Source organism: Tyto alba, unplaced genomic scaffold (genome assembly GCF_018691265.1).
Source record: "Tyto alba isolate M040663 unplaced genomic scaffold, T.alba_DEE_v4.0 Super-Scaffold_6, whole genome shotgun sequence".
Lineage (NCBI taxonomy): Eukaryota > Metazoa > Chordata > Aves > Strigiformes > Tytonidae > Tyto > Tyto alba.
In genome coordinates this window covers 24,813,018-24,835,411 of record NW_024881327.1, presented here as the reverse complement: position 1 = coordinate 24,835,411, position 22,394 = coordinate 24,813,018, and the positions used below count along the sequence as shown (strand labels likewise).

At 40.0% G+C, this 22,394-nt stretch overlaps 1 protein-coding gene across 5 annotated transcripts in view; it reads right to left on the bottom strand.

Annotated features, from left to right (window-relative positions):
- DLC1 (DLC1 Rho GTPase activating protein) overlaps window positions 1-22,394 on the bottom strand; it is a 246,759-nt gene that overhangs the window by 10,886 nt on the left and 213,479 nt on the right. For all 5 annotated transcript variants that reach the window (XM_032998942.2, XM_032998941.2, XM_032998940.2 and 2 more), the window contains 4 exons: window positions 15,524-15,595; window positions 12,557-12,638; window positions 5,234-5,297; window positions 942-2,368 (listed from right to left, as the gene is read on the bottom strand). In XM_032998942.2, the coding sequence (XP_032854833.2) occupies window positions 942-2,368; window positions 5,234-5,297; window positions 12,557-12,638; window positions 15,524-15,595 (1,645 nt within the window). The remainder of the gene's footprint in view (window positions 1-941; window positions 2,369-5,233; window positions 5,298-12,556; window positions 12,639-15,523; window positions 15,596-22,394) is intronic.

Sequence of the window (22,394 nt, the reverse complement as noted above, 5' to 3'; positions counted from 1 at the left end):
GAGAACGTGCACTCTGTTAACTACATGGTCTTGCCCTACCAGATATTCTCTGAAGGCTCCAACACCCTTTTTCGGAGTCCCTTTCAGTATTAAGGCAGTGGGAATCAAATAACTCCATCAAGAAAAAATAGCAAAAATTTTTAAGACACATCAAATGGGAACTAAGCACTTCTAAAAGTCCCATTAAATTTATACAAGCAGCTGTAGGTGACTAAATGACAGCAGAAACCAGACCCTAAATGAGTTGCACCAGTTTTAAAAGAAAACTGGAAACAAGGCTAGAAAGAATTCAACTCTGCTCTACTCACAATATAAAATACAGTCATCCATCCCATGGTAGAACTCCCAGCAGAAACTGGGAGGCCACTGGAACTCCCCCAGTCCCCCACCATGCTACAGTGATCAGGAAAAAGTAAACAAACCTCATTTTCCCTGCAGATTTAATGCTCTAGCATGCTATTAAGAAACAGCCTGATACTGAAAAGTGCAATTTTTTGAAACAGTCTAAAAGTCAAGGTTTTTACTACACACTGACACAAACCAGGCCGTACTTACACTGGTTCTCTTAGCCAACTTAGAAATCCTACTTCAGGTCCCTCTCCCTCCCACACATCATTTCAGTCTGAAGAATTATCATCCCCCAAAACTGCCTTCATGTTGCTCCTAATGCTGACTTGCCGAGAGTGCTGTTTTCAATGATGACTCAGACTGAACCTCCAAACATACAGTGACAAAGTGGGGGAATCACTTGTCTAAAAGTCTTGCACAAATACTATCCTTGCCTACAGTTGTTTTGGGAAGCAATGGGAACAGCTAATGTGTGCTTGAATGGCCACAACTTCTATTGCACCTTAACTGAGTGTGGTGCAGCTACTATAGACCTCTCGGGCTGGAGGGGACCTCACTGGGGCCACCCCAAGTCCCAGCATTCATGATCTCACCTGCTGGACCGCGTCAGCGATGCGCCCACCCCAGAGTCCCTCCTGTCCTGCATCCCCGCGGGCTCCTCTGTTTCATTCAGCGAATTCCCCGTACTGTCAAGGTCACTCGGTGTTGTTCGATCGTTATCTACATCAAGGTGGATCTGCTTTGGAGAGGAAGGACATGGGGAGATGGAGTCGAGCGCTGAGTCGGAGTCCCCTTCGTCCGAGAACTTTTCTGACCACTGGTTTACTATCCTCTGCATCCCTTTGACATGGTAAAGGATGTCATCTAGTTCTGGGAATATGTCTTCATTTTCGAGGTCGGCCAGGTCGCTCGTACTGGAATACAGGATCGAGCCTGGCACGTTGTCATAAATACTCAGGCGGCTGCTCACTGAGCTGGAGGAGTTGCGCCTTTTCCCCACGCCCAGCTCTTTGGAGCTGTCGCTGCTGTTTTCCCTCCGGAGAGTGAGATGGCCATGTCCGTGGAAACTCCCTGTCCTCCAGTTCACAGAAGCGTTGCTTTCTGTTGGGGAGAAGTTGCCATTGGAGAGTGCTTTGGGAAAAGTGCCAGGCTTATGGTCTTCAGGGATAAAAAACACGGTGTCTTCTGCAAAGCTTCCCCGGTTCTTGAAGTTCTGCTCCATCACGTCATTGAATGTTGACTGGTTGAAAGGGTCGAAGCCTTCCAGGTACATGCCCACCCTTTTATTGTACGCACTGAGGCTGCGTGTTCTTGTGACGGGACTGGGTGTGCTGACAGCACTGCTTGTCTCAGACTGACTACTGCTGCTGCTGGTCTGGGTGGAATTGGAGACGCTCCTCTTTCGTACCATGGGGAGGCTGATGTGATTGCCGTTGAGGGCAGAAATCTCCACGCAGTTAAGTTGTTTCAGTTTATCTTCATCAATGCCCTCCTGCAGGATGGGCCCACTAATAATAAGGCCAAGCTTTGAAGGAGCTTTGCTCTTGCCATGGTGAGAGCTCTTGATTTTCAGGCTCTCCATTCTCTTGAGCAGGCTCTTTGTTTTGGACTTGGCGTTCTTCTCATTGGCTTTTGCGTTGAAGCTGAAGCTATTCAACTCCCTGGGCGAGGGAAGGCTGCTGAATGAGTCATCATTTGCTACGAAATTGCTCGATGAACAAACACTCACAACCGAGTTTGTCCTGGTAGTAGATGCCTCGCTCTGCAGGGTTGGTTGGTGGCTGCTGGTGCTGCTGATGCTCAGAATAGAAGCCACGTCCTGGCGCTCGCTGAGGTCTGTTAGCACACTCTCGCTGCTTGCTGCGTTAGTAAGGTGAGGAGCTTCTGGGGAGGGGGTATTAGAGTCCGGTTTTGGAGGGAACACATCAAACTCTTCAAGCCTCGACCACCTCTTGCTGTCCCTCTGAAAAGTCCATTTGCCACTTATTGCACAAGGTTCATCTTCATCTGAATCTTCACTCTGCAAAAAAGAACCACTCTGAAAGTATTGCTTGCAAACTGCCCAAACAGCAAAGCTGATTGCATTTAAATACAATGCCCACTAAACTGCTTTAAGCATGACCTTGTTCTCACTGAATTTGAAGTGAACACAGTCTTTTACTTCAGAGAGAGGAAGATTAGGCCATAAAGCCCATCATAAGGAAAAGATAACATGGGTCAGGCAGTATATTTTAACAGTTTTTAAATACAAAAGATATATGCTTTGTAAAAAGAAACAAACAATACAGTCTGCTTTAAATTGCTCTTTGCTAAAACCCCTAGTATCCATAGACTTTTAATTAATTGGTCACAGTGGATAGCCCTCAGATCAATGGAAATTCCTGGCATGCATAAAATTTTAAACTGGAGTCAGTCAGGGGTTGGGGTCCCTCTGGACTCTCTCCAAAGTTAAACTCTGTTGATAGTGGCTGTATGTTTATACTCCTCTTTGCAATTACAAGATGTTTCTCATACGTTCTGAACTGTAGTGGCTTAATTCCTTACCCATTTGGGAAGTCTGAATGGTCTCCTCGCTGTGACTAACGAGATAGCAAAAGAAGCTCCTGCACTGCAAGAGTGCGATGCCTCCAGGCTCTTACCTGGTCCACTCTTCCTCCCACAGAATAGCAGCTAACATTTGAAGAATGTCCTGTGAAGTTTCTACTTCAGTCTCGCTTCAGGCAAACTTTAACACTCATAGACAGGGAGCAGCAAGAGCTCACCGACAGTATAGCACGTAAGTAAATTGTAAATAACATCTCCACTGATGATGTTTGATGTACGAGTAATGCCTGAGGGCACAATTACATGTACAACACTTACGCCTACAATTTTTTCATCTAAATACTGAAAGGGAATGATCCTGGGACTGACATATTTGGTCTTCTAAATATCTGGAAAATTTCATGTTGGAAGAATAAACCCAATGAAGATATTTTAATGCGACACCATGAAACCACAAAATAACCTTTGGTGTTCAGAGTAGGAAACACTAATTGACACCCAGCTCCAGGAGTTTCACTTCATTTGTTTAGATTGCTTTAATTTAAAAACAAACACACATGAATGCCCCAAACTGTAACTATTTGTGTGCCAGGAACACAAACATTTATTCTCTGAAAAACAAGTAAATTATTAATATTTAAAGTATTTTAATTATGCATACTTTAACTCCTGATCCTCTCTTTTTTTTTTTTCCTAGTACATTTCACCAGCTCAAGAAAATAAGTAAAACACCATATTTATTTTTTATAACCAAATACATGAGATACAGAGTAAGCATCACTTTCTTTGTTTCCCAACTACTACAAACTACTTCTGTCCATGACTTGGATAAAAACCTAAGAGGACTGGCTTGTTTATTTAAAGTATTCAGGAGGAAAAAAGTCACCTGAAGATGCCAATGAATAATAATGATGGTTTGGTGGTGAATGTGGTTTGACTGAAAAAAACAAGGAGCAGTAAAGTGATCTTAATTTGCAGAGCGGTCAATTCAAACATAAGGAAACATATGTTTCTGTCAGCACAATTCTTTCCTAGTGTTAAAAAGCTTTAAAGGCTAAGTATTGATTTTAATGAAGTCAACAACAAAAGGAAATAGTATCCAAGCCCATCTGCCAGGACATGTGTGGTGAATGAAAATCAGGAAGGGCTGAAACAAAAGGTAACGTCCAGGCTCTGGAAGATCTAGGGTTTGGACCTGCGGTCGGGTCTGGTCTGACCTCTAACAGCAATGCTGATCATTCCAGTGTTAACAAAGTTCAGGAACAAGAAGGGGAATTCTGGCAGTCATAAACAGCAATCCAGATGTCTATCCCCACTTAAAGAGTTCCTACATATACCGCCTCAGAGTGTTATCTTCTGGAGCTTGGATGCTGTTTCTAACATACCACAAACAGATAGGGAAAGAGGGGATTAATTCCTGGTAAACAACCTCAGAGCATTTGTATGCATTCTTGTTAAGGGTAGGGCAGCATTGTATTGCCTTAGCTCAGCCATCTTTTATCTGCAGTTGTCATATCCCAGGGGACAGTATCAACTACTGATCCCTCCAAGGACACACACATAGTTTTAAGACAGCTAGTGAATGGTACCTCACTAGCAAACCCCATCAACTCAGCTTTCTGTTGGTACTATCTTACTGACATTACAGTAGGTGCTCTCTTATTTCTCACCATGCTCCACAGGGATCCTGAAGATTCAGGAAACATTTTTAGCTCCTGCTGAGCTCTCTGGAAATGTGCAAACTTTCTAAAAAGGTAGCTGATGTAAATATATTGCTTTAATTTTGAGCTATGTAATTAAAAAGCAAGGAAACAATGTGCCCAATCCTACAAAGGATTGGCTCTTTCCTTTGCAGGCCTAACACAGTCTAACTAATCCTGTCTACATCATAATAAAATAATACAATTCTAACATGATGGCAAAGAACCAAAACTGTGAAGATGACTCCAAAGATGATTCTCTAACATTCAAGTCAACTCATCGTGGCTGGTCAGGATCTTCTCCATCAAGCCTACTCTTGACAATCCTGCCTCAGTGCAGGTAACGCGATGCAGCACGGACAGCCTCACGGGCAGGCAGAGAAGCCCAGTGCCTTTTAGACTGGGAGCAGCATTCTGGGGAAGTGTTTGCTAAACAAATAACCTCTACCAGTGGCCAAGCCCTGCAGTTTTCACTCAGTGAGAACACAAAATGAAAAGTAAGCAGAGTTTTGACTGTGAGTTCTCGCCAGGTTCTACTCAGGTGTTATCCTAGACTGCAGCTAAGCTATCTACTAGATGTTTGGTTTTTTCCAGTTTTATTAATGTACAATGCTGTAACAGAAGTTGTTAAAGGAACTTACCCTTTTCCTGTGGGGACTAATTTCTAGCTTCATCACTGCACATTTGTTTAAAGTATTTAAGCGCCTGCAAAGCAAAGGAAACTATATTAAGACAACACTCCAGTGTTTTGACACAGGCTATTCCAGTTCAAAAGCTTTTGTGAAGGCTGCCCCGAACTGCTTTGCATACAAATAGCCACAAGCAGAGTTTCAATTAGAGCCCTAATTATACTTAACCATTAACCCATTACATTTGGCTGTATTCTAACTTCAGAGGGAGGGATGGATGACTATTTGTCACAATTACCTGAATCAAAGTAAAGAGGAGTGAACGGAAACTTAGACTAAGTTGAGAAGTGCATTATATCCAATGAATTGTAATGATTACATTTGTTTGAATAGCAGACATCTGAGCCTTGAAACAAGAAATCTCAACAGATTGAAAATAATGGAAAAGGCTTCTTATTTGACACTGTGTACATGTGCCTGCATAAAAAAGGATGCTGCTTTAAAATTCTACTTTATAAGCTAAAACCCCCTAGAGGAAAACTATTTTCCAATTATTAGGTGTCTATTTTGTTTGTGAACAATCATTATTTTCAGTGAAGTCCTGGGGCAAGACAACCCCCCAGTTTAAAAAAAAACAAAAAAAAAAACCCAAACCAAAACAAAGACCTGATTTTTCCTTCCTAAACTGAAAGTTTCTTTTATACATAAAAATGTTGTTCCAATGGACCAAAATTTAAATAAAAATAAAATGCTGCAGCAACAATAATTAACCAGCCTTCTGGTGAAATGTGATAGTAATCTGGATGCATATTTTGAAGTACTGTATGAATGCATGTAAGCATCCCTTTATTCCTTGGTAAGTTAATGATCTGGTAGGTACCCCTAAAACGAAAAAAAATTATCTTTCTTCTCACCTCTCCCCCAGAAGCACAGTGTGCAGGGCTAAGCACAAATAGCTTAAAGCAGAGCAAAACTTGTCACTTTTAAACACACAGCTCCATGGCAGTTTAGGCACAGTTTAAGCACGGGCTGCTGTAGTCTCCTGCCCTTCTACCAGCTCTTGCCTCCCCAGAAATTGCTCCAGGGACACAGCTCAGCTAAAATCTGCACTGGTAAAGCATGGTTAGAGAAATGCTGGTGCTAGGACAAGGCAAAGGGCAGGAACAGGCTGGGTGTGATGCAGAAAGCAGAAAAGCTGAAGCAGCAACTTCATGGAAGTGATGGTTTGGTCCTTTGTGTTGATACTTTCACTCATGAGGCTTTACTGTGGGTTGGATGAGGAAACTAACTGAGCTGAAAACTAATCTTTCAATACTTTGTTGGGTTGAATTTCTCCCATGTCAGTTCCCTAAGCTGTGTGAAGAGTAGTGTGTGCAGGAGGGGGGCAGATGTGCAAAGCCGCCCCTTTCCTTCAGCCGGACCACAGCCCAGATTCAACAGGAGCAAAACTGAGATTTAAAAAGCCTAATTCATTCTGAAGGAAGTCGTATAATTTTCACATAATTCATTTGAGCAAAGTGTAAGGAAAAGCTTGTATCGGCAGCTTTAAAAAACTTTTTTTTAAAAAAAAAAAAAAAAAAAAGAAATGCTGACTTGTCCTGTTACTTCAGATGAGTGTCTTCAGATTCATGAAACTTGTAACTTGAATCTAGAAAATGTGTGCACAGGAAGAATTACTAGTTTCCTCTCTTTTCTCTCGCCTTTTATGCACAGGATTGGTTGCAGATGGTATTTACACAGGGCTTGATCCTGAGGCCATCAAAGAAAATGGAAAAGCTCCTACTGGTGCTTTTGCTGCAGTTGTGAGGTAAAAAAGAAAAAAAAAAAAACAGTTTGATCTATAATTAGACCCAGCCACAACACAGCAGAAAAGAAGAGAAACAGGAAGAATTGCCATGGGTCAAATAGTAGGGCAGTGGCAGGTTAGGAAAGTTATCCAGATCTCTCTATTTTCATCTTTGCTCTGACTTTAAAAGGCAGAAGGCTCAGTCCTGCTGGCTGCAGCTGGTGGGTACATGCACAAGTCCAATGAATTTCAGAGGAATTGTATTTACGGCGTGGGTGAAGGGTGAATGTCTCATCTAGGCACTACACAACAAAACTGCTATTTTGGTTTTTAAGAGGCCACACAGCAGCAGAAAGCCACCTCCCTCTCTCTGCTATAAAAACATTCTCACCTCAAACTCCTGGACCTCAAGACCAGGGAATATTAAATTGGTTTCAGTTCTATATTGTGTAATAATTTACAAATTTCACAGTGTTGCAACCTTTGACTTATGCAGAGAGAAGTTATCACCGAATCCCTGTATCGGGCTTTATCTAGCTCCAGCCTGTCTGACCGCTAGTAAAGACGATCTCTGATTTCACAAAGATTACATCGCCAGACTTTTCTCCTACTCAGATTAAAACCCTGAAATAGGTGGAAAAGGGTAGAGGCAAAGACCTCTGTTTCCACAGAGGGTGTTTAAGAAAAAAAAAAAAAACCTCCCAGCACACAAAAATAAGTATGAAGTCAAGATAAGGTAACCCCCAATAAGCGACTTTAAATACAATAGCAGCAGGGCAAATAAAGGCTCTGTTACACATTTGACATGATTTCATCACAAAACCAGTTTCCCTTTTAAAACCCTAAATGCTCTACAGTGATTGCCTCAGGTCTGCAACTTTCATTATATACTTCACACATGCTGCTTTAACTTCTGCTCATGTTCAGCAGTGCCCACTTCCTTGAGCTGTAGGACACAGAAAACACAGTACAGTATGCAAAACTGTCTGCCAAACACATTATTGTGTCTGCAAAGCTAAGGTTACAAAATTTAGGTTTTGCTAGGATGAGAGTTACCTATACAACTGTAATTAACCTTCATATATACTTTGAAATACTTTTTAAGCATGTACGTACACGTTCATTTTCTACAGATCTTCTCATCAAATCGATGCTTGTTAGTGAACTGCAATTTTCTCTTCTGGCTCTGGATCTTCTCCTTTGGTAAGTCCATTCCCAGGTATAAATTCAACTTATCATTTCCCTATCAACAGTCAGCAGGTCTGCCTCATTCTTTAGCTCCATCTTATTCTGCCCAAACCCATCTCAGTGACACCTTTGAGAGGACAAGATGGGAGGTGGAGGGATGGGGCAGGATTGCTGCAGCCAGCACTTACAGCTGCTTTCACCATCTGTCTATCTCAGTCTCAATTTCTGCAGTGTCTCCTACCCCAGCCACTTTCTGGATGACTGTCTGGATGACAAGATAATATTCTTTCCCATCATTTAGATAAATGCCTTTGAGTCAGCCCTTTCTCTATACATCTTCACATCCTGACGGTATCTTACTCCTGTGGAGTGTTCTATCTCCAAGATGTCACTTTGCCTCACCCTCCACGTACTCCTACCCAGGCTCTCACTCTCCTTCACCCCAGCTCTGCGAAATCCTTCTTCCCAAAGGTGACCAATGCAACAGGACCTGCTGCTCAGTCCCAGCCCCTGAATTGAGCAGTCTGAGTGGCAATTACCCTGGAAGCCTGAACCTGCCGCACCCAACACAGGAGGCACTGGATCTTCTCTCAGAAATGAGCAAACAATTCATTTTTCCTAGTCTTCCTCTCAGAAATGGCCAAACTAGGTTAGCCTGAACTTTTAAGTAAGGCAGCTTGAACAAGACATTCACTAGCAAAAACTGCAGAGTGAACAGCTAGCCAGCTAATATATAAGCCCATATTTTAATTTATAATGTGAAGTCTTTGTTAATAGAGGTACCAGTCAGTTCTACGTTGGCTATAACCCCAGGTAATTCATTCTGCTCTCATTAATAGGAGAAAATTCTCACCCCATGCAGCCAAGAAAAGTGGTAGCAATGCAGAATATTAGATTTACATATTTTAAATGACAATTTTCAATCTGAGTAACTGGATGATCTAGCTTTAAACTTTAAAAATATTTTCTTGATGGATTTAAATTCTTCATTCCTTCTTATAGGGCAAATTCCAACTCCATCTAATTGATGATACAAGGGCTTTCTTGTCTCACTGCAGAGGACAGCCTCTACGCTGGCTCCTGGGGTTCATCTGCATGTCCTACCCTGCAAAGGAGGCCAGCTCTCTACAAACCAAATGATATGAGCAGTGAACGCAGCTCATGCGAATCCATTACAACCCATTTATTGGATGAGAAGTCCTGATGGTAAAAGATTTAAGAAACCTCTTGCGTATATAGTGTGGCAGTTTTCTAGCTATGCATAAGGAGATTAAATAGGATTTCCATCATGGCTTGATACGTATTTTGTACTTAGAAACAACCTTTAGGATAAGCATGCTTCAGTACTTGGTTTCATCAGGGCATGATGCAGCCAGTTATCCTCTGGAGATAAATTCCCAGCCATTAATCTATATGAAGTCTTATGAAAACAAGGCCAGTAGTGCTTTGCACAGTCACTACATGAAGCATCCTAGCAAATTACAATAGAGTCATCGCTCTTATATTTTTAACTCTACATTTCACGATAAGATCACTAAATGACATGTCTTAACAATCTATGTTCTACTATTACCAAGTGCCATGTGCTGTCTCTGTAATTCAAGTCTCAATCCACTTTTCACTTAAAATTTTTCCAGAAAAACCTTAATGGGGTGGCTATTGATACCTTTTCCATTTAGAAAGGAATTTGGCAAAACATTTACTAGAAAGCTGTTTCTAAAGTTACATTAGTTTTCCTGCTTACATTAATAAGATTATTAGATGATAATGTTGTTCAGATGTAAACTATCATTTAAAATGCTTAAAACTTAAAAAGCAAATCCCTGCCACTGTAGTTTCTACAGTCTTTTTAAAAACAGTTTCTTCACATGCAGTAATTACAACAAGGTAATTAGAACTGCTGGCAGAACACTGGCTGTTATACAGAAATGCAGATTCTCAGCAGAGACAACTTACAGTATTCATTTAGTTCTGTGCTGAAAATTCAAGTAACTCCAAAAGTGTTCTGAGTTTCAGTCAAGAAATAGTGATAGACTTATGGTTGTGAAACAGTTCTAAGTCTTTTACTAAGTAAACCCCTTTACTGTTTACACACTGACCATGGCATGAGACAAAATAAACCCAGGCTTCAGGCAGAAACGCAGCATTCCAAACGATGTGCCTTCTCCATGTTTTTTAATGAGCTTAACAAAATTAAACAAGGAGATGTGTGAAAAAAAAAATTCTAAAGGTGAAAATGTTGTGATAATGTACTGCTTTTGTATAACATAAATGGTGAAGGGCCAAATTCAGACATTTGAGACAATTAAGTGAATTACTTCAGTTTTATTTTGAGGTGGGTTCTGAATGCTTCTGGAGAAACTTTAGCTTCAGTTTTAAAGTTATTTTGTAAAAGATAACTGATATATCAGCCACAGGCTTCAGAATGATATAGTTCAGCTTTTAAAATCTTTGTCTCAAGCTACAGTAAGATTAGTGGATTCTCATGCATAGTTCACAGAAACTATTTGAAGATGAAAGTAAAGAGGTTATTTTACAAATAGCAGACTCACTAAAGACTTCCTAGTTTCACAAAATATTTATATACCCATATAATTTTGGTTTGCTCACCTTTATTAGAAGGTTTACAATATAAGCTTCCATTCTTTGGATACAGAACTTTTTACTGTCCTCTATGTTCAGAAAAAGTGCTGACTGTTTTTCTTGATCACACTAGCAGCAAATCTCTCAGAGAGACATGGAGGGCACATTCTTACTTTCACCAGTAAGAAACAATCTGCTACCTTTTTTTTCCCCATATAAATAAATAATCCCAGGTTATAAAGTATTCTTGCAGGCAAGCACTAGGTCCAAATATGCTGTCTTGACTGTATTTTGTTTTCCTGGCAAGGGACGACCATGCTTCTGGGAACTAGCATTTATTCACGTTGCTGCACTTTCTGTTCAATGACTTCACAAGTTCCAGAGCACACAAATAATCAGACCGATGCATCACATTTTAATATTGATGGAATAGGTGCCCTACACTTGAGTAGGGCACATCTTGAGTGTGAATTTAACAACAGTAAGGTTTTTTTCCCTCCTAATGACTGGACAACAAATCTGTTTTCTTAGTTTGAAAATCTTGTAAATATTTCTGAAGAACTTCAAATTCCAGCCCCTCTCTTTCCCTTCCAAGTATGGCAGTGATGGCATGAGAACACTATAAACTTAAAGCCTTTCTTAAAAGGGTTTTGTAATTCATTAGAATTACTGACATTTAGAGTTGCAGACATCATGCATGCAGTATCCAAAAGCATTCATTTCACAGACAATTTGGAAAGCTGCCATACTGAAGAACAGAGGCAGAAAACTGCACTTATTTCTGGGTAATAGGACATATCAAAATTTAAGGCATTTTTTTTGCCATTTAAGATTGTGGAGTCACACCAGAGGAGGGAACTGATCAACAAGTAAGTGTCAGATAGGGCCACTGCAGTTGCTTTTATGATAAAATTGTTAATGCTGAGGGCTTTAGTTCTGTAAAAACATGCTGCCACACACCAGCAAGTCTTACTCCCTCTTCTCCTCTACTCACCCCTTCTCCTGCCCCTGCAGCTGGCTGTGGGGTCCTACCCCATCCTTTGTGCCTACTTTGAACTTCATTATGCCTTTCCAAGGGCTGATTTAATATACTAACCCAGCAAAGGGGTATCCAGACTCTTTTTGCAGAATGAGTCGAACTGGTTTGTGGAAGGAGCCCATAAACAACCAAGATAAGTAATAGGAATATGAGATTGAGGGCGGGCCAATCTTTGCAGTATCTAAACTCTTAGATACGCTCACATGATCCCTTTCAGCCATACCAGCATTCACTTTGGTGATGCACTGAGGTCAGCATGAGGGTTTGTACATGTAACTGCTCGCCAATGTTAAGAAAGGAGAGTAACGGAGTGCAGCAGCATCACTTTGCTAATGCTGGTCCCAAAAAACAGTTCCTATGTGGCAACAGATGCTATAGTTGTATGTGCTGATGGCTGTAGCCAGCACAGTTCTGGCTTTCACATGCTTAACCAATTCTGGAACTAGTAATGAAAGCAAATTAAGAATAATAATAAGAAATATGCCTATGAACTACCTGTCACTAAGACTCCTGCCACTTTCCTCCCAACTTTGTTTTAAATAAGATGCCCAAACATTATTTAGCCCAGTATATTATTCTAACGAGGACCACATACTGATAGTTGATAAGAAGAAGGTCTCAGGCAAATGGTTATTTAATGGTACATAATTCAGTTGAGGGTATGTTTGTCCCAGGTTATACTTTCTATTACACAGGAAGGATTTTGTTTCCAAATGCAGTGTGATTTTTTTTCACTTACCTGCATAAGGCCTCAATAGCATCTCTGTCCAGAAAGTCATGCTCTCGCTTGACTAGAGCGATGTCAATTGGAAAAAGGAGATCTGTAGGAATAGAGGCAGATGAAATCAAACTTACTCTTATTCTCAGTGGTGAGTTATTTCAGAACAACCAGCTGCCTCCAGCTGAGCTTACCAAGATGACAGTGATTGGCATTTCTCAGGTAAACACATTCTATCACCTCAAATGCCAATGAGGCTTCCTTTATATGTAGAAGTTATGCATCTTTGATAACTGAAAGCTCATATGCAAAATGGGAGAAAAATGAGCAAACCCGGGATGAAACAGGAGAGGGAAAGAGGCAAATGCAAGCTTCCTATCCAATATCAGAAGCACAAACTGTCTCAGGCTAGCTTTATTTAAAATAAATATACCAACTCTATCAAAGTCCTGATATCTCACATTAAAAAAAAGGTCAGTAAACCCAAAATCCCTGGAAAAGAATGAAAAACTGAATATCCTTGGATGTTAATCAAGCTATTTAAAAGTTTGACACTGTTACAACATTAATGAGATATGGATTGAAATGAAAGCAAGACAAGCTGTCTGGAGCCCATACTGACTCCTTTCCTTAGGAGTTTATTTAGGTAAACAGCTGGGAGAGCGAGGGGGAGGAAACAACGTTGGCAGAGAGCTGAGAATTTACTACAGTTCTGAAGCAGCAACATATATATTATTTACTGTCTTCCACAGATTCCTGACTGTCATATAGGTCCTGATCTGGCATTCTGTGCACAGCCGAAACTCCCACCAAAGCCACTGGGCATTCAGGGCACAGAGCAATACAAGGACAAACTACGAATATACTTCTGCAGTTGCATATAACTTTCCTGATCCAAGTGATTGTCTATAAAATATTTTAATTTCCAGAGACTGGGACAGAATGAGCTGAAATGATGAAAAGAATGGGACTGGTATTAATTTGTGGAAAGTTAGATAATATTCTGGTGTTTTTATACCAATAGATAATCTCTCAAATGAACTATTTGCCCTGATTTTGCCTCAGGAGTAAACAAATTACAACATATTCTCCAAAATGCAAGGAATTCTATCTTTTCTACAGAAAACTGCAGTTTTAGCAAAGCTACTGACAAAGGCTCACTGATTAATCTCCACTTTAAATGCGTACTGCATGGGACCACTCCATACAGGGGACTTGTCAGAACTCTTGTACTATACCCAATTGATTCATAGGTCTCCTCTCACTATTTTAAGTTCAAGGTGCAGGTAAAGGGGGTGAGCACATTCAACTGGTATTTTTCACCAGTTTTTCCACTGAGAAAGTTAGTACCTTAGAAAGTCTACAAGAAAACATATGGGAAAACTTAAGTGCAAGGTGACTTGGAAGAAGTTGATAGTCCATATTAGTCCATTTTCATTTTTATGCTTAATTTATGCTGCCGCTGTTTTTGTTGTTGTATGTTGCCAAGGGGGCTTGCAAAGGACAATGGTATATTGTTTTCATATAAGGACAGCTGTCTTTTCAATGCATATGGCTGGCCTTGCTCTCAATGCTTGCTCTCACCTCTGGAGTCCTTTGATGTTACGCAGGACATGGTCCTATGCTAGAAACTTTATATAAGTTTAGAATCTCTAGGTAGCGCAATGGTAATCACGGGTAGGACAAGTTTTATGAACACAAGTAATTGGTTAGGCTATTTGCAGCTCAGTATAACATAAAACCCACAAGCTCACATATTCAGCTGAGAGTCTTGTCCCCAGTTTTAAGAAAGACTGGAAGTACAGTCCCAGGTCTGCATCCCAAGAAAACCTTGGCATCTCCATTAGCACAAAAAAAAGAAAAGGAAAAAAAAAAAAAAAAAAGGAATAGAAATAATTAAAGGAAATTTAATTTCTGAACAGGCGAAGAAAAGTTTTGCTAAGTGCTGCTTTTGAAAGTGCTATTATCATCTCATATTGCCAATGCAGCTGCAAATCAAAGCTCAACAAGATCATTTTTCAAGAAGGTCAGCTCAGCATTTGCTGTAATTTCCAACAGTTATTCATTGTAAATAATGGACTTTCTGTGCTCACTCTTACAAGCAGCAGCTGGAATTTGTTTTACAAAAAAGAAGAGGCAGATAAGAGTGCATAGCAATTTCACTACAAAGCAAGTAATTTTAAGTGGTGTGGGGGGCAAATTCTGAACAATAATATAGATATATAAAAAGGATGTTGCACTTTAAAACAAACTTCTGTATGTGATTGCATCAAAGTGTAAGAACTGTATGCCAAAACTGCAAGTTCCTAGTAGGTTTGAGAGAGACAACGAAGACAACAGTTTTAATTGAGCAAAACCTTTGTAAAAACGGACACACAAAGTGAATCCATCTCACAGAAGGACAAGTGAGTGCAGGAGGCAGCAGTCTCTTTGAGGAGCTGCTGCACATCTGCACAACAACAGCTTGTATGTTCCTTTTTCCCTTCATAGTAAGCCTGCATCTAACACCAACCCAAACTGTTTTGAAAAAACACACATGACTTGGGAATCATGAGGCGTACAAATGCATCCATGCACATGCAGAATTTCCTACCCATGCTCCATTAGGAGAGCTGGCTGGTGGAGCTGGACACAGCTTCTGTGTTTCTCTAAGACTGGGGTTGTAGCAGTGGATGACTACATTCATGAAAATATAGTTCATTTGTGTTCTAGCTACATGGATGTACCATGGTGCTAACATCTGCGTTATGAGAACATTTGGAAGACTCAGACTAAAACAGAAACCTGGAACAAATTCAAAACTGAGTGGTTCAGAGTCTCTCCGGGTTTGGTACATCTATGCACATGGTGGGTAGCACAGAGCAGCCCAATCCCTAAAAGTCATCTTATGTACTGGCACTTCAGTTGTGCCCCTGAACCTCATTTATTGGTGAATATTACATCGTATTGTTCGGGTGTGAAACTCAACTTGCAAGCTCAGGTGCCTACCTTCATAAAGCTGAGCGTATTGTGGGAACCCGGCAGCCCGCAGCCAGTCACAAGCTTCCTTGGCCTCAATTTCTGGAAAAGGACATACACAAGACACCCTCTGATTAGTGATCTGCAAAACAAAAACTTCTCCATTGCTTCTACTATTCCCATTACAAAATAAGCATGAAGGTATTCAGCAACTTTGAACTGAGACACAAGTTTGCTTATCCCAGTTTGCTTTTCTTCTCATGATCAAACATATCTTAGATTCTGGGAAGTCACTAGCATTCACCTGTGATTTATCAACATCTCATCATTTTAATAGTTAGAGAAACAGGCACAGATGAAAACTGAAGGAGTTATGGATTATTCTGCAGAGGTTTTGTTAACACTAGAGAAACCAGCACCACAATCAACATGAGCAGCATTTGTTCAACAGATCTTACAATCCTCTTGGCACAACTATTTTGTCTTAACAGAAATTCCCAGTAGAGCTTGTAATACTGTGCACTTTAACATCTTGTAGATAGTACTGACAGACCCAAGCTCAAGAACAACCAACACACTGTATTGCAGCTCAATCAAGCGCATATTTACTATCCAACAAGAACCTAGTTTTACTGGAGGTCTTCAAGGCATTTATAAGTTACTTGGTATGTTACAGGAAATTTGGCCTACTTTCCCTCACACTGCCCAAAACAGCATGCCACAAAATGAAATTATTCACATACATATCCCTGACATCAAAAGAAAGGGAACATTCTGAACACGGGACATATTAGTCTGTGAATAAATTATACATAAATTCATTTGTTACATAATACAAGCAGAAATAAATATGTTATCTTATTAGCTCAAACTAGGAAAATACAAAAGGTATTTAGGTTATTCTCCAAGTGTTCAGGAAATGGATTGAGTTAATTTTGTTCTTCTAAAAATTCAAGAAAGTGCTACTGGGAATTTAGCTCCCTGCTTAGAACTGATCAAATGGACAGTGAACAATCAGAATCTCTTAAATGTTCATCTGGCTTTGATTATATTCCCTGTTCTTGATAGATCAGAAAAGAAAAGCTTCATTATGTACAACTCCATAGACAATTTTGCCACCTACTTGAAGAGGATACTATAGCTACCTGCTGCAGAAACCACGCACTAAGGATTTTGCTCCACAAATAAGTTACTGCTTATAGGGCAGTGAAGAGCCAAACATAACATAAGCAAAATATCTCAAGATTCTGGCACGTCATGAAATATTCCCAGTGAGATACAGCTACACAATTAAAATAAGATTAAATGGCAGGAACCTTTTAGCATCTCCAAAATGATGGCAATCCCTCTCTAACTTTCCAAATTGCTACAACAGGGTTAAAATATTTGTGCTTTGCCAGACTACTTTGCTAAGATACATACCCAAACCAAGGGGTTAAGGTAAGCCAAAGCACAACATTCCAGATAAATAAACAGCTAAAACCCCACTCTCGCTGAACTCAGAACAAGCAGGCATTTGTGTAACTTGTGTTTGCTTCACCTTTGGGTTATGGGACCACATGAGAACAAGCACGTACAGACATATTGACTTAGCTACTCATTAAGAAAAAGCATTCTTCAATTCCAATTGCAAGTGATTGTAAAGTTTTGCTTAAATAGTATTTTAATTTCAGTATCCTAAGGAAACACATGTGAAAGTTAATAAAGAAGGAAAAAAAAAAAAAACTAAAATATATTTTAAACTTTTACTTCTAAAGCAAGAACAAATGACAGGGTATTACTATCTCTGAAGCAATGAAAATACTAAAGTAAAAAAATTTGCAATTATTTTTAAGAGTACTTAAAAGAAGATGTACTATCTTATAGGTCACATCCTGCAGAAGTGTCTGGATTGAATGAGACTTTTACTTGCTTTAAAACTGAAAAAAAGAAAAATTATCTCCAGTAACCAGCATCTACCTAAAAATGCAGGTAGATGCTTGTACTGCAACTGAAAAAAGTGTCAGATTCCTTACTACTACAGTGGCTCTTAAATGTGTTTAAATATTTGTTCACAGTTCCTTTACTGAGCACCCCAGGTGTATGATCTTTAAAATATTTCTACAGCTAGAAAATTATGAATATGCATTTATCACTTTTTTCAAGGTTCTCTATAGAAGCTTTGTGTATCCTTTCTGCAAATATATATGCAAGTTATGTGGAAGTCAGATTTTATGGGCACCCAGGTGTCAGGTGCCTTTGGGATTTCCAGACCATATTTGCTTTCAAAATACCTTTCACAATTCCCCAAGAAGTCTACCTAGGCAATGAAACACCTGAGTTATTCCTGGTTGGCCACAAGAATTGCAGAGAATAATAAAACACCAGTGCACCTGTTATCGATTAGGCTAGGCAAATGCCTAGGCTTGGGTACAGGACAGCACCAACGGTTTAAAAGCAATATTTGCCCCACTTCCATCTCAAACATTTTGGGAAAGCCAGGGCTCTATCCTCTGGCTCCTATTGCAAGTCCTTGGAAAAGTGAGGGGTTTGGAGAGCTGTCTTGAAGAAGGGGCCAGGGAGTCCCTGCAGCCAGTGGTCTCTCCATGTCACCTCCATCCACACAAAGCGTGTGTCAGAGGGGGATGTGGCAGGGGTATGGGCTACAGAGCAGAGGCAGGACCTCAAAAAGCAGCTCCTTTCATTCAACTCCTGTTGGCCAAACCCAGGATTGGTCCCAGACTGTATTGAAGCACTGTGATCAGGTGAATGGAAAAGTCATTTCCGAACCCACTTCCCTATCTCAACCCTGATGGTTACTGAGGAGCCAGAGGATGAACAAAACTGAGTATGTATGTGAAATTCAGGCAAATCAAAATACAGACGGAGGGGGAATCCAGACCAGGGTGTGCTGAATAGGCTGCACAGAAAGCAGAGTACACAGAACAAGCTCCATCGGATAAGAGATACAAACTTACACAGCTGAAAGCTTGTATAAGTAAAAAGTTCGTTACCACAGCCTAACTGGAATCTGCCTCTGAGAATAAAATACATTAGTTAAACCTTAGGTTCTGGCCAAATAATTTAAACTATACTAGAAGAGAAAGCTCATTCCCACACTTTCCAAATAACAGCTTTTCTTCCAGCTCAGCAGCATCAGCCCTGGGACTCTTGGTTTGCCAGCTGCCACAGTTTCATAGCCAGGTGGACATGGGAAAATGTGCAAGTCCTTGTCATCTGGATCAGCGGCAGCTGGGATAACGAGGGGAAAAAAAAAAAAAATGAGAGAACAGAGCTTCCAAACTCAGATTTTTCCATTATTTGGTAAAAAGTTTTAGAAGGGACAGGGCACGCAGAAGCCTTCATTCAGTCTCCCAGGGGACTTAGGTTACAGATCATTACCTGAGCTATGAACTCACTGCTGAGTACAGCTTGGCTGGGGTCAGCCCAGAGCCACAGGGAGTAGAGGGAGCTTGCAGTGGAACTCCATACTGCTTTCCAACCCATTTTAGGGAAGCCCTACTTCAGCCCAAATTAATCTGCCATGATGGGCAAAGTACTTTTCCACCATGAGCATCTATCTGATGAAGACCTGGCAGCTGAGTCGATACAAGTTGCTCTGGGCAAGGGACTGGTCTCACTCTGTCCTTCCCACCCTGTCCCTGCAGTGCCACTTCCTTTCTGAATCAAACATCCTTACCAGTTAAAACCTTTACAATAAACTACAATTCAATATACATTCCAGGCAAGAAATGTATGTGCAGCTTTTCAGATGTCCGTCCTGTGCCCTCCCCCAGCAGCAGGAGGTTCTTGTACGAAAGAACTGCTGGCAAGAAAGAAATCACGCTATTATTTCTAAATGTCCTGATACACAAAAAAATCTCTTAGAAAGTAACACAAAACAAAACTCAAAACAAAAAAATCCAAAAAAGGAGTACAATGAAGTCTTTATTCTTGGTGTCGTGTAAGCAAACAGCAGGCAAATGTGTTAAAGAGGAAACAGGAAATTTTTATTGGAAACAGCTTTATTTGTTGGTCCATTTCACAAAGCAGGCCTCCATGCTCAAATCAAGGGTAGGAGTTCCTTTTGTGTATGGTTGGGAACCATTAGTCCTTATTTACCCACTTCCTTGGGGGTTAGAGGACCCAATTCTTCCCCAAATGGGTAAGCGAAAATAGAAACTTCCTTTTTGTTTAACTTCAGTTAATCTTGGTTCCTCGCCCTGCAGGTTTACAAGTTTAAAACTTCATAGCAAAACCTTCTCAATTCACACCTTGCTTGGTACTGCAACTGCAGAAGGGAAAGCTCTAAGATGTTTATAGTCTTTTGTTGGATGATACCTTCCTTCCTTTAGGAAATAAAAACCACACAGTGTGATGCTGCAACAATGTCCTTGCAGAAAAAGAAAAAAAAAAAAAAAAATCATAGCAGTCTAGGAGCAGCAAGATCATTTGCTTTCATTCCTCCTTTCTTTTAATTTCCATAAAATAGCATGCAACTTAAGCACCAGCTCTTTCAGGGTCTTCGGGACAGGTTGCAAAGCAGACATATCTTTGTACCATGATACGTTGACTCCATTTTCACCTCAGTGCTAAACATCATATGAACAGTTCTTCCAAGCAGATGGTTTCCTCTTGCCTCAACTCAGACACCTTTATAGCCATATTAGCACCTCCACACATCAGTTCTACTCATCTCACCTTTTGGCTATGTTACAAGAGCAGATTGTAAAAAAACGTAGCAAGATTGGTCAAATCAACGCTGTTAAAAATCACATTTCAGCAAAAATGGGCTTCAATGCTGAAGGTTCACTCCAATGCCATGCCTAACAACTGGTTTGTCTGGGGTTCTTTTTGGTCTTAATTTTTGACCATGTCATTCTAGTCAGGATTCACTATTTGACTTTTTCAGAAAAGAAAAAAAAAAAAAAAAAAGTAAAAATTGATTACAAAATGATCTTTCTGAATTAGCTCAAGGGAGAGTCTCTCCCACACAATGCAGAGAATGTGAATTTCTCACCATGAATGCTAGACATGAACCCTCTTACTCCTTACTGTAATGCATAAAACTTCATAAACTACCTGCACATTTTCTAAGGCACAGATGGAGCACAAAGAGGATTTGTTCCCATCTAGGACTTACACTCCAGTTTAATGGCTGCAAAAAGGTTTGCATGCTCAGAAGCTCATCCTCTTTTTCTGTCTGTGTCAGAAATTACCTGTCCCTACATATCATGTCCCTCTGAAATTTCTGGTGCTTTGCAAAATTTGTGTTCAACTCCAAAACACTGTCCTGAGCTATTAAGAAGCTTGAGATCATTCAGGATCATATTTTTTAAGACCAGCTGTGGTATATATGAGAAATATTCTTCTCTGGATAGAATTCCACTTCCCAAGTACAAGCAATCACTTTTCCAAGTGCTTGAATTACAACCCTGACATGTGAATTGTGGTCCCAACACTAGACTTGATCATACTATCCAACCACTCAGTCTATAGATACATGAACACGGATGTGAAATTTGAGATAAACCAGAAAAAAAACTGCACTGTGGCAGCTGTCTACAAATGAGCAGGCCAGGCACTGAAAATGATAAATAAGTTCTGTGTAATATCATATGCTTTCAGCCCTTTAAAGTTGGGACGGTATGACTTCCTAAGAGTTAGCCTGATATGTGTCCATGGCCTCAGATGGTTTTCACTTTGAAGATATGCGACTGTAGCTTGAAAATAATTAAATTCCTTTTCATAAGTCTGTTTTTCCTCAAACCTATGCAGTTAAATATTCCTTAGGCAGTATCATTTAGTTAGTGCTGCACACCTTTCAAGAAAGCAGCACATACCAAGGACTAAAGAAAGCAAAAATGTAATTACTGAAGCACAGCACTTTATAAGGATAATGCCCTCAAACACTGAAACTTGGTAAGTTTGTCAATAAACATTCAACCACTAAAAGCTAGAGAATTCTGAAAATCCCATTAAAAGTGCTTGCCAAATTTCTGACATGTTTGGAATCTCTTCTTATTCTAAGAGAACAATCTAATCTCATACAACTGTCCTAAAATATTAGTCTGACACATTCAGCCCATGAAGGATTCATTTCTGGAAGAAGCAGCGAGTCCAAGAGAATAATGAGTACGGCTTTTGAACTGATGATGAGCTTGCAGGTTTTGAAGTGAAAGCTAACTACCTTCCTGAGAGGGCCCCTTTTCTCATTTCACCTTTAAAGTGCGACATACTTTTTGCAATAGCAGCTGCCTTTTTTAATGTCCTCCTGTTTCCCTCTGTCCCTCAATTTACCTTCCATAGTCAAATTATACTTTCTGTGATCTCCACTTAATGTTGCCTGCCTCAACAGTCCATTCAAGCTGATACGGATGCAAGCACAATTTTAAGAAAATATTTCTTACCAAAAGCTTTTTTGGCAAAAAAAAACCCAGAAGTTCTTGAAAGAAACCATATATGACACCCAATATATATACTGTTTTCTAGTCATAAAAACCTTATAAAGAGGTGACGGTGGGGAATGTTACTCAAATATTTTTCAACTATATGATGATGACTGAAGAAACACTCTCCTTGTGTTCCTGCTGGCTTTGGGTTAAACATGGACTGGCTTTTTCAAGTTATGGAGCCTTGCATCAAGACAGTAACTATGCTGCTGATGTTACGTATAAACCACAGGACAGTGGGAGAAGAAACAGAGTATGTTTGGAATTTGTGTGGGAACAGATGAAGAAGTAAGGAAACAGATGTTTAAGATCATATATTGATATTTTCTCTGAAAAAAAATTAGGAAACTTGAACACCATTTTTTTTGTCAGCAGAGCTTTTGGAAAGAGCAAATGGCTTACTTTCACTGATGGGGTTTTAAGTTTGTTTATTCCCTTAATGATGAAAGATAAATAAATTAAAAAAAAAA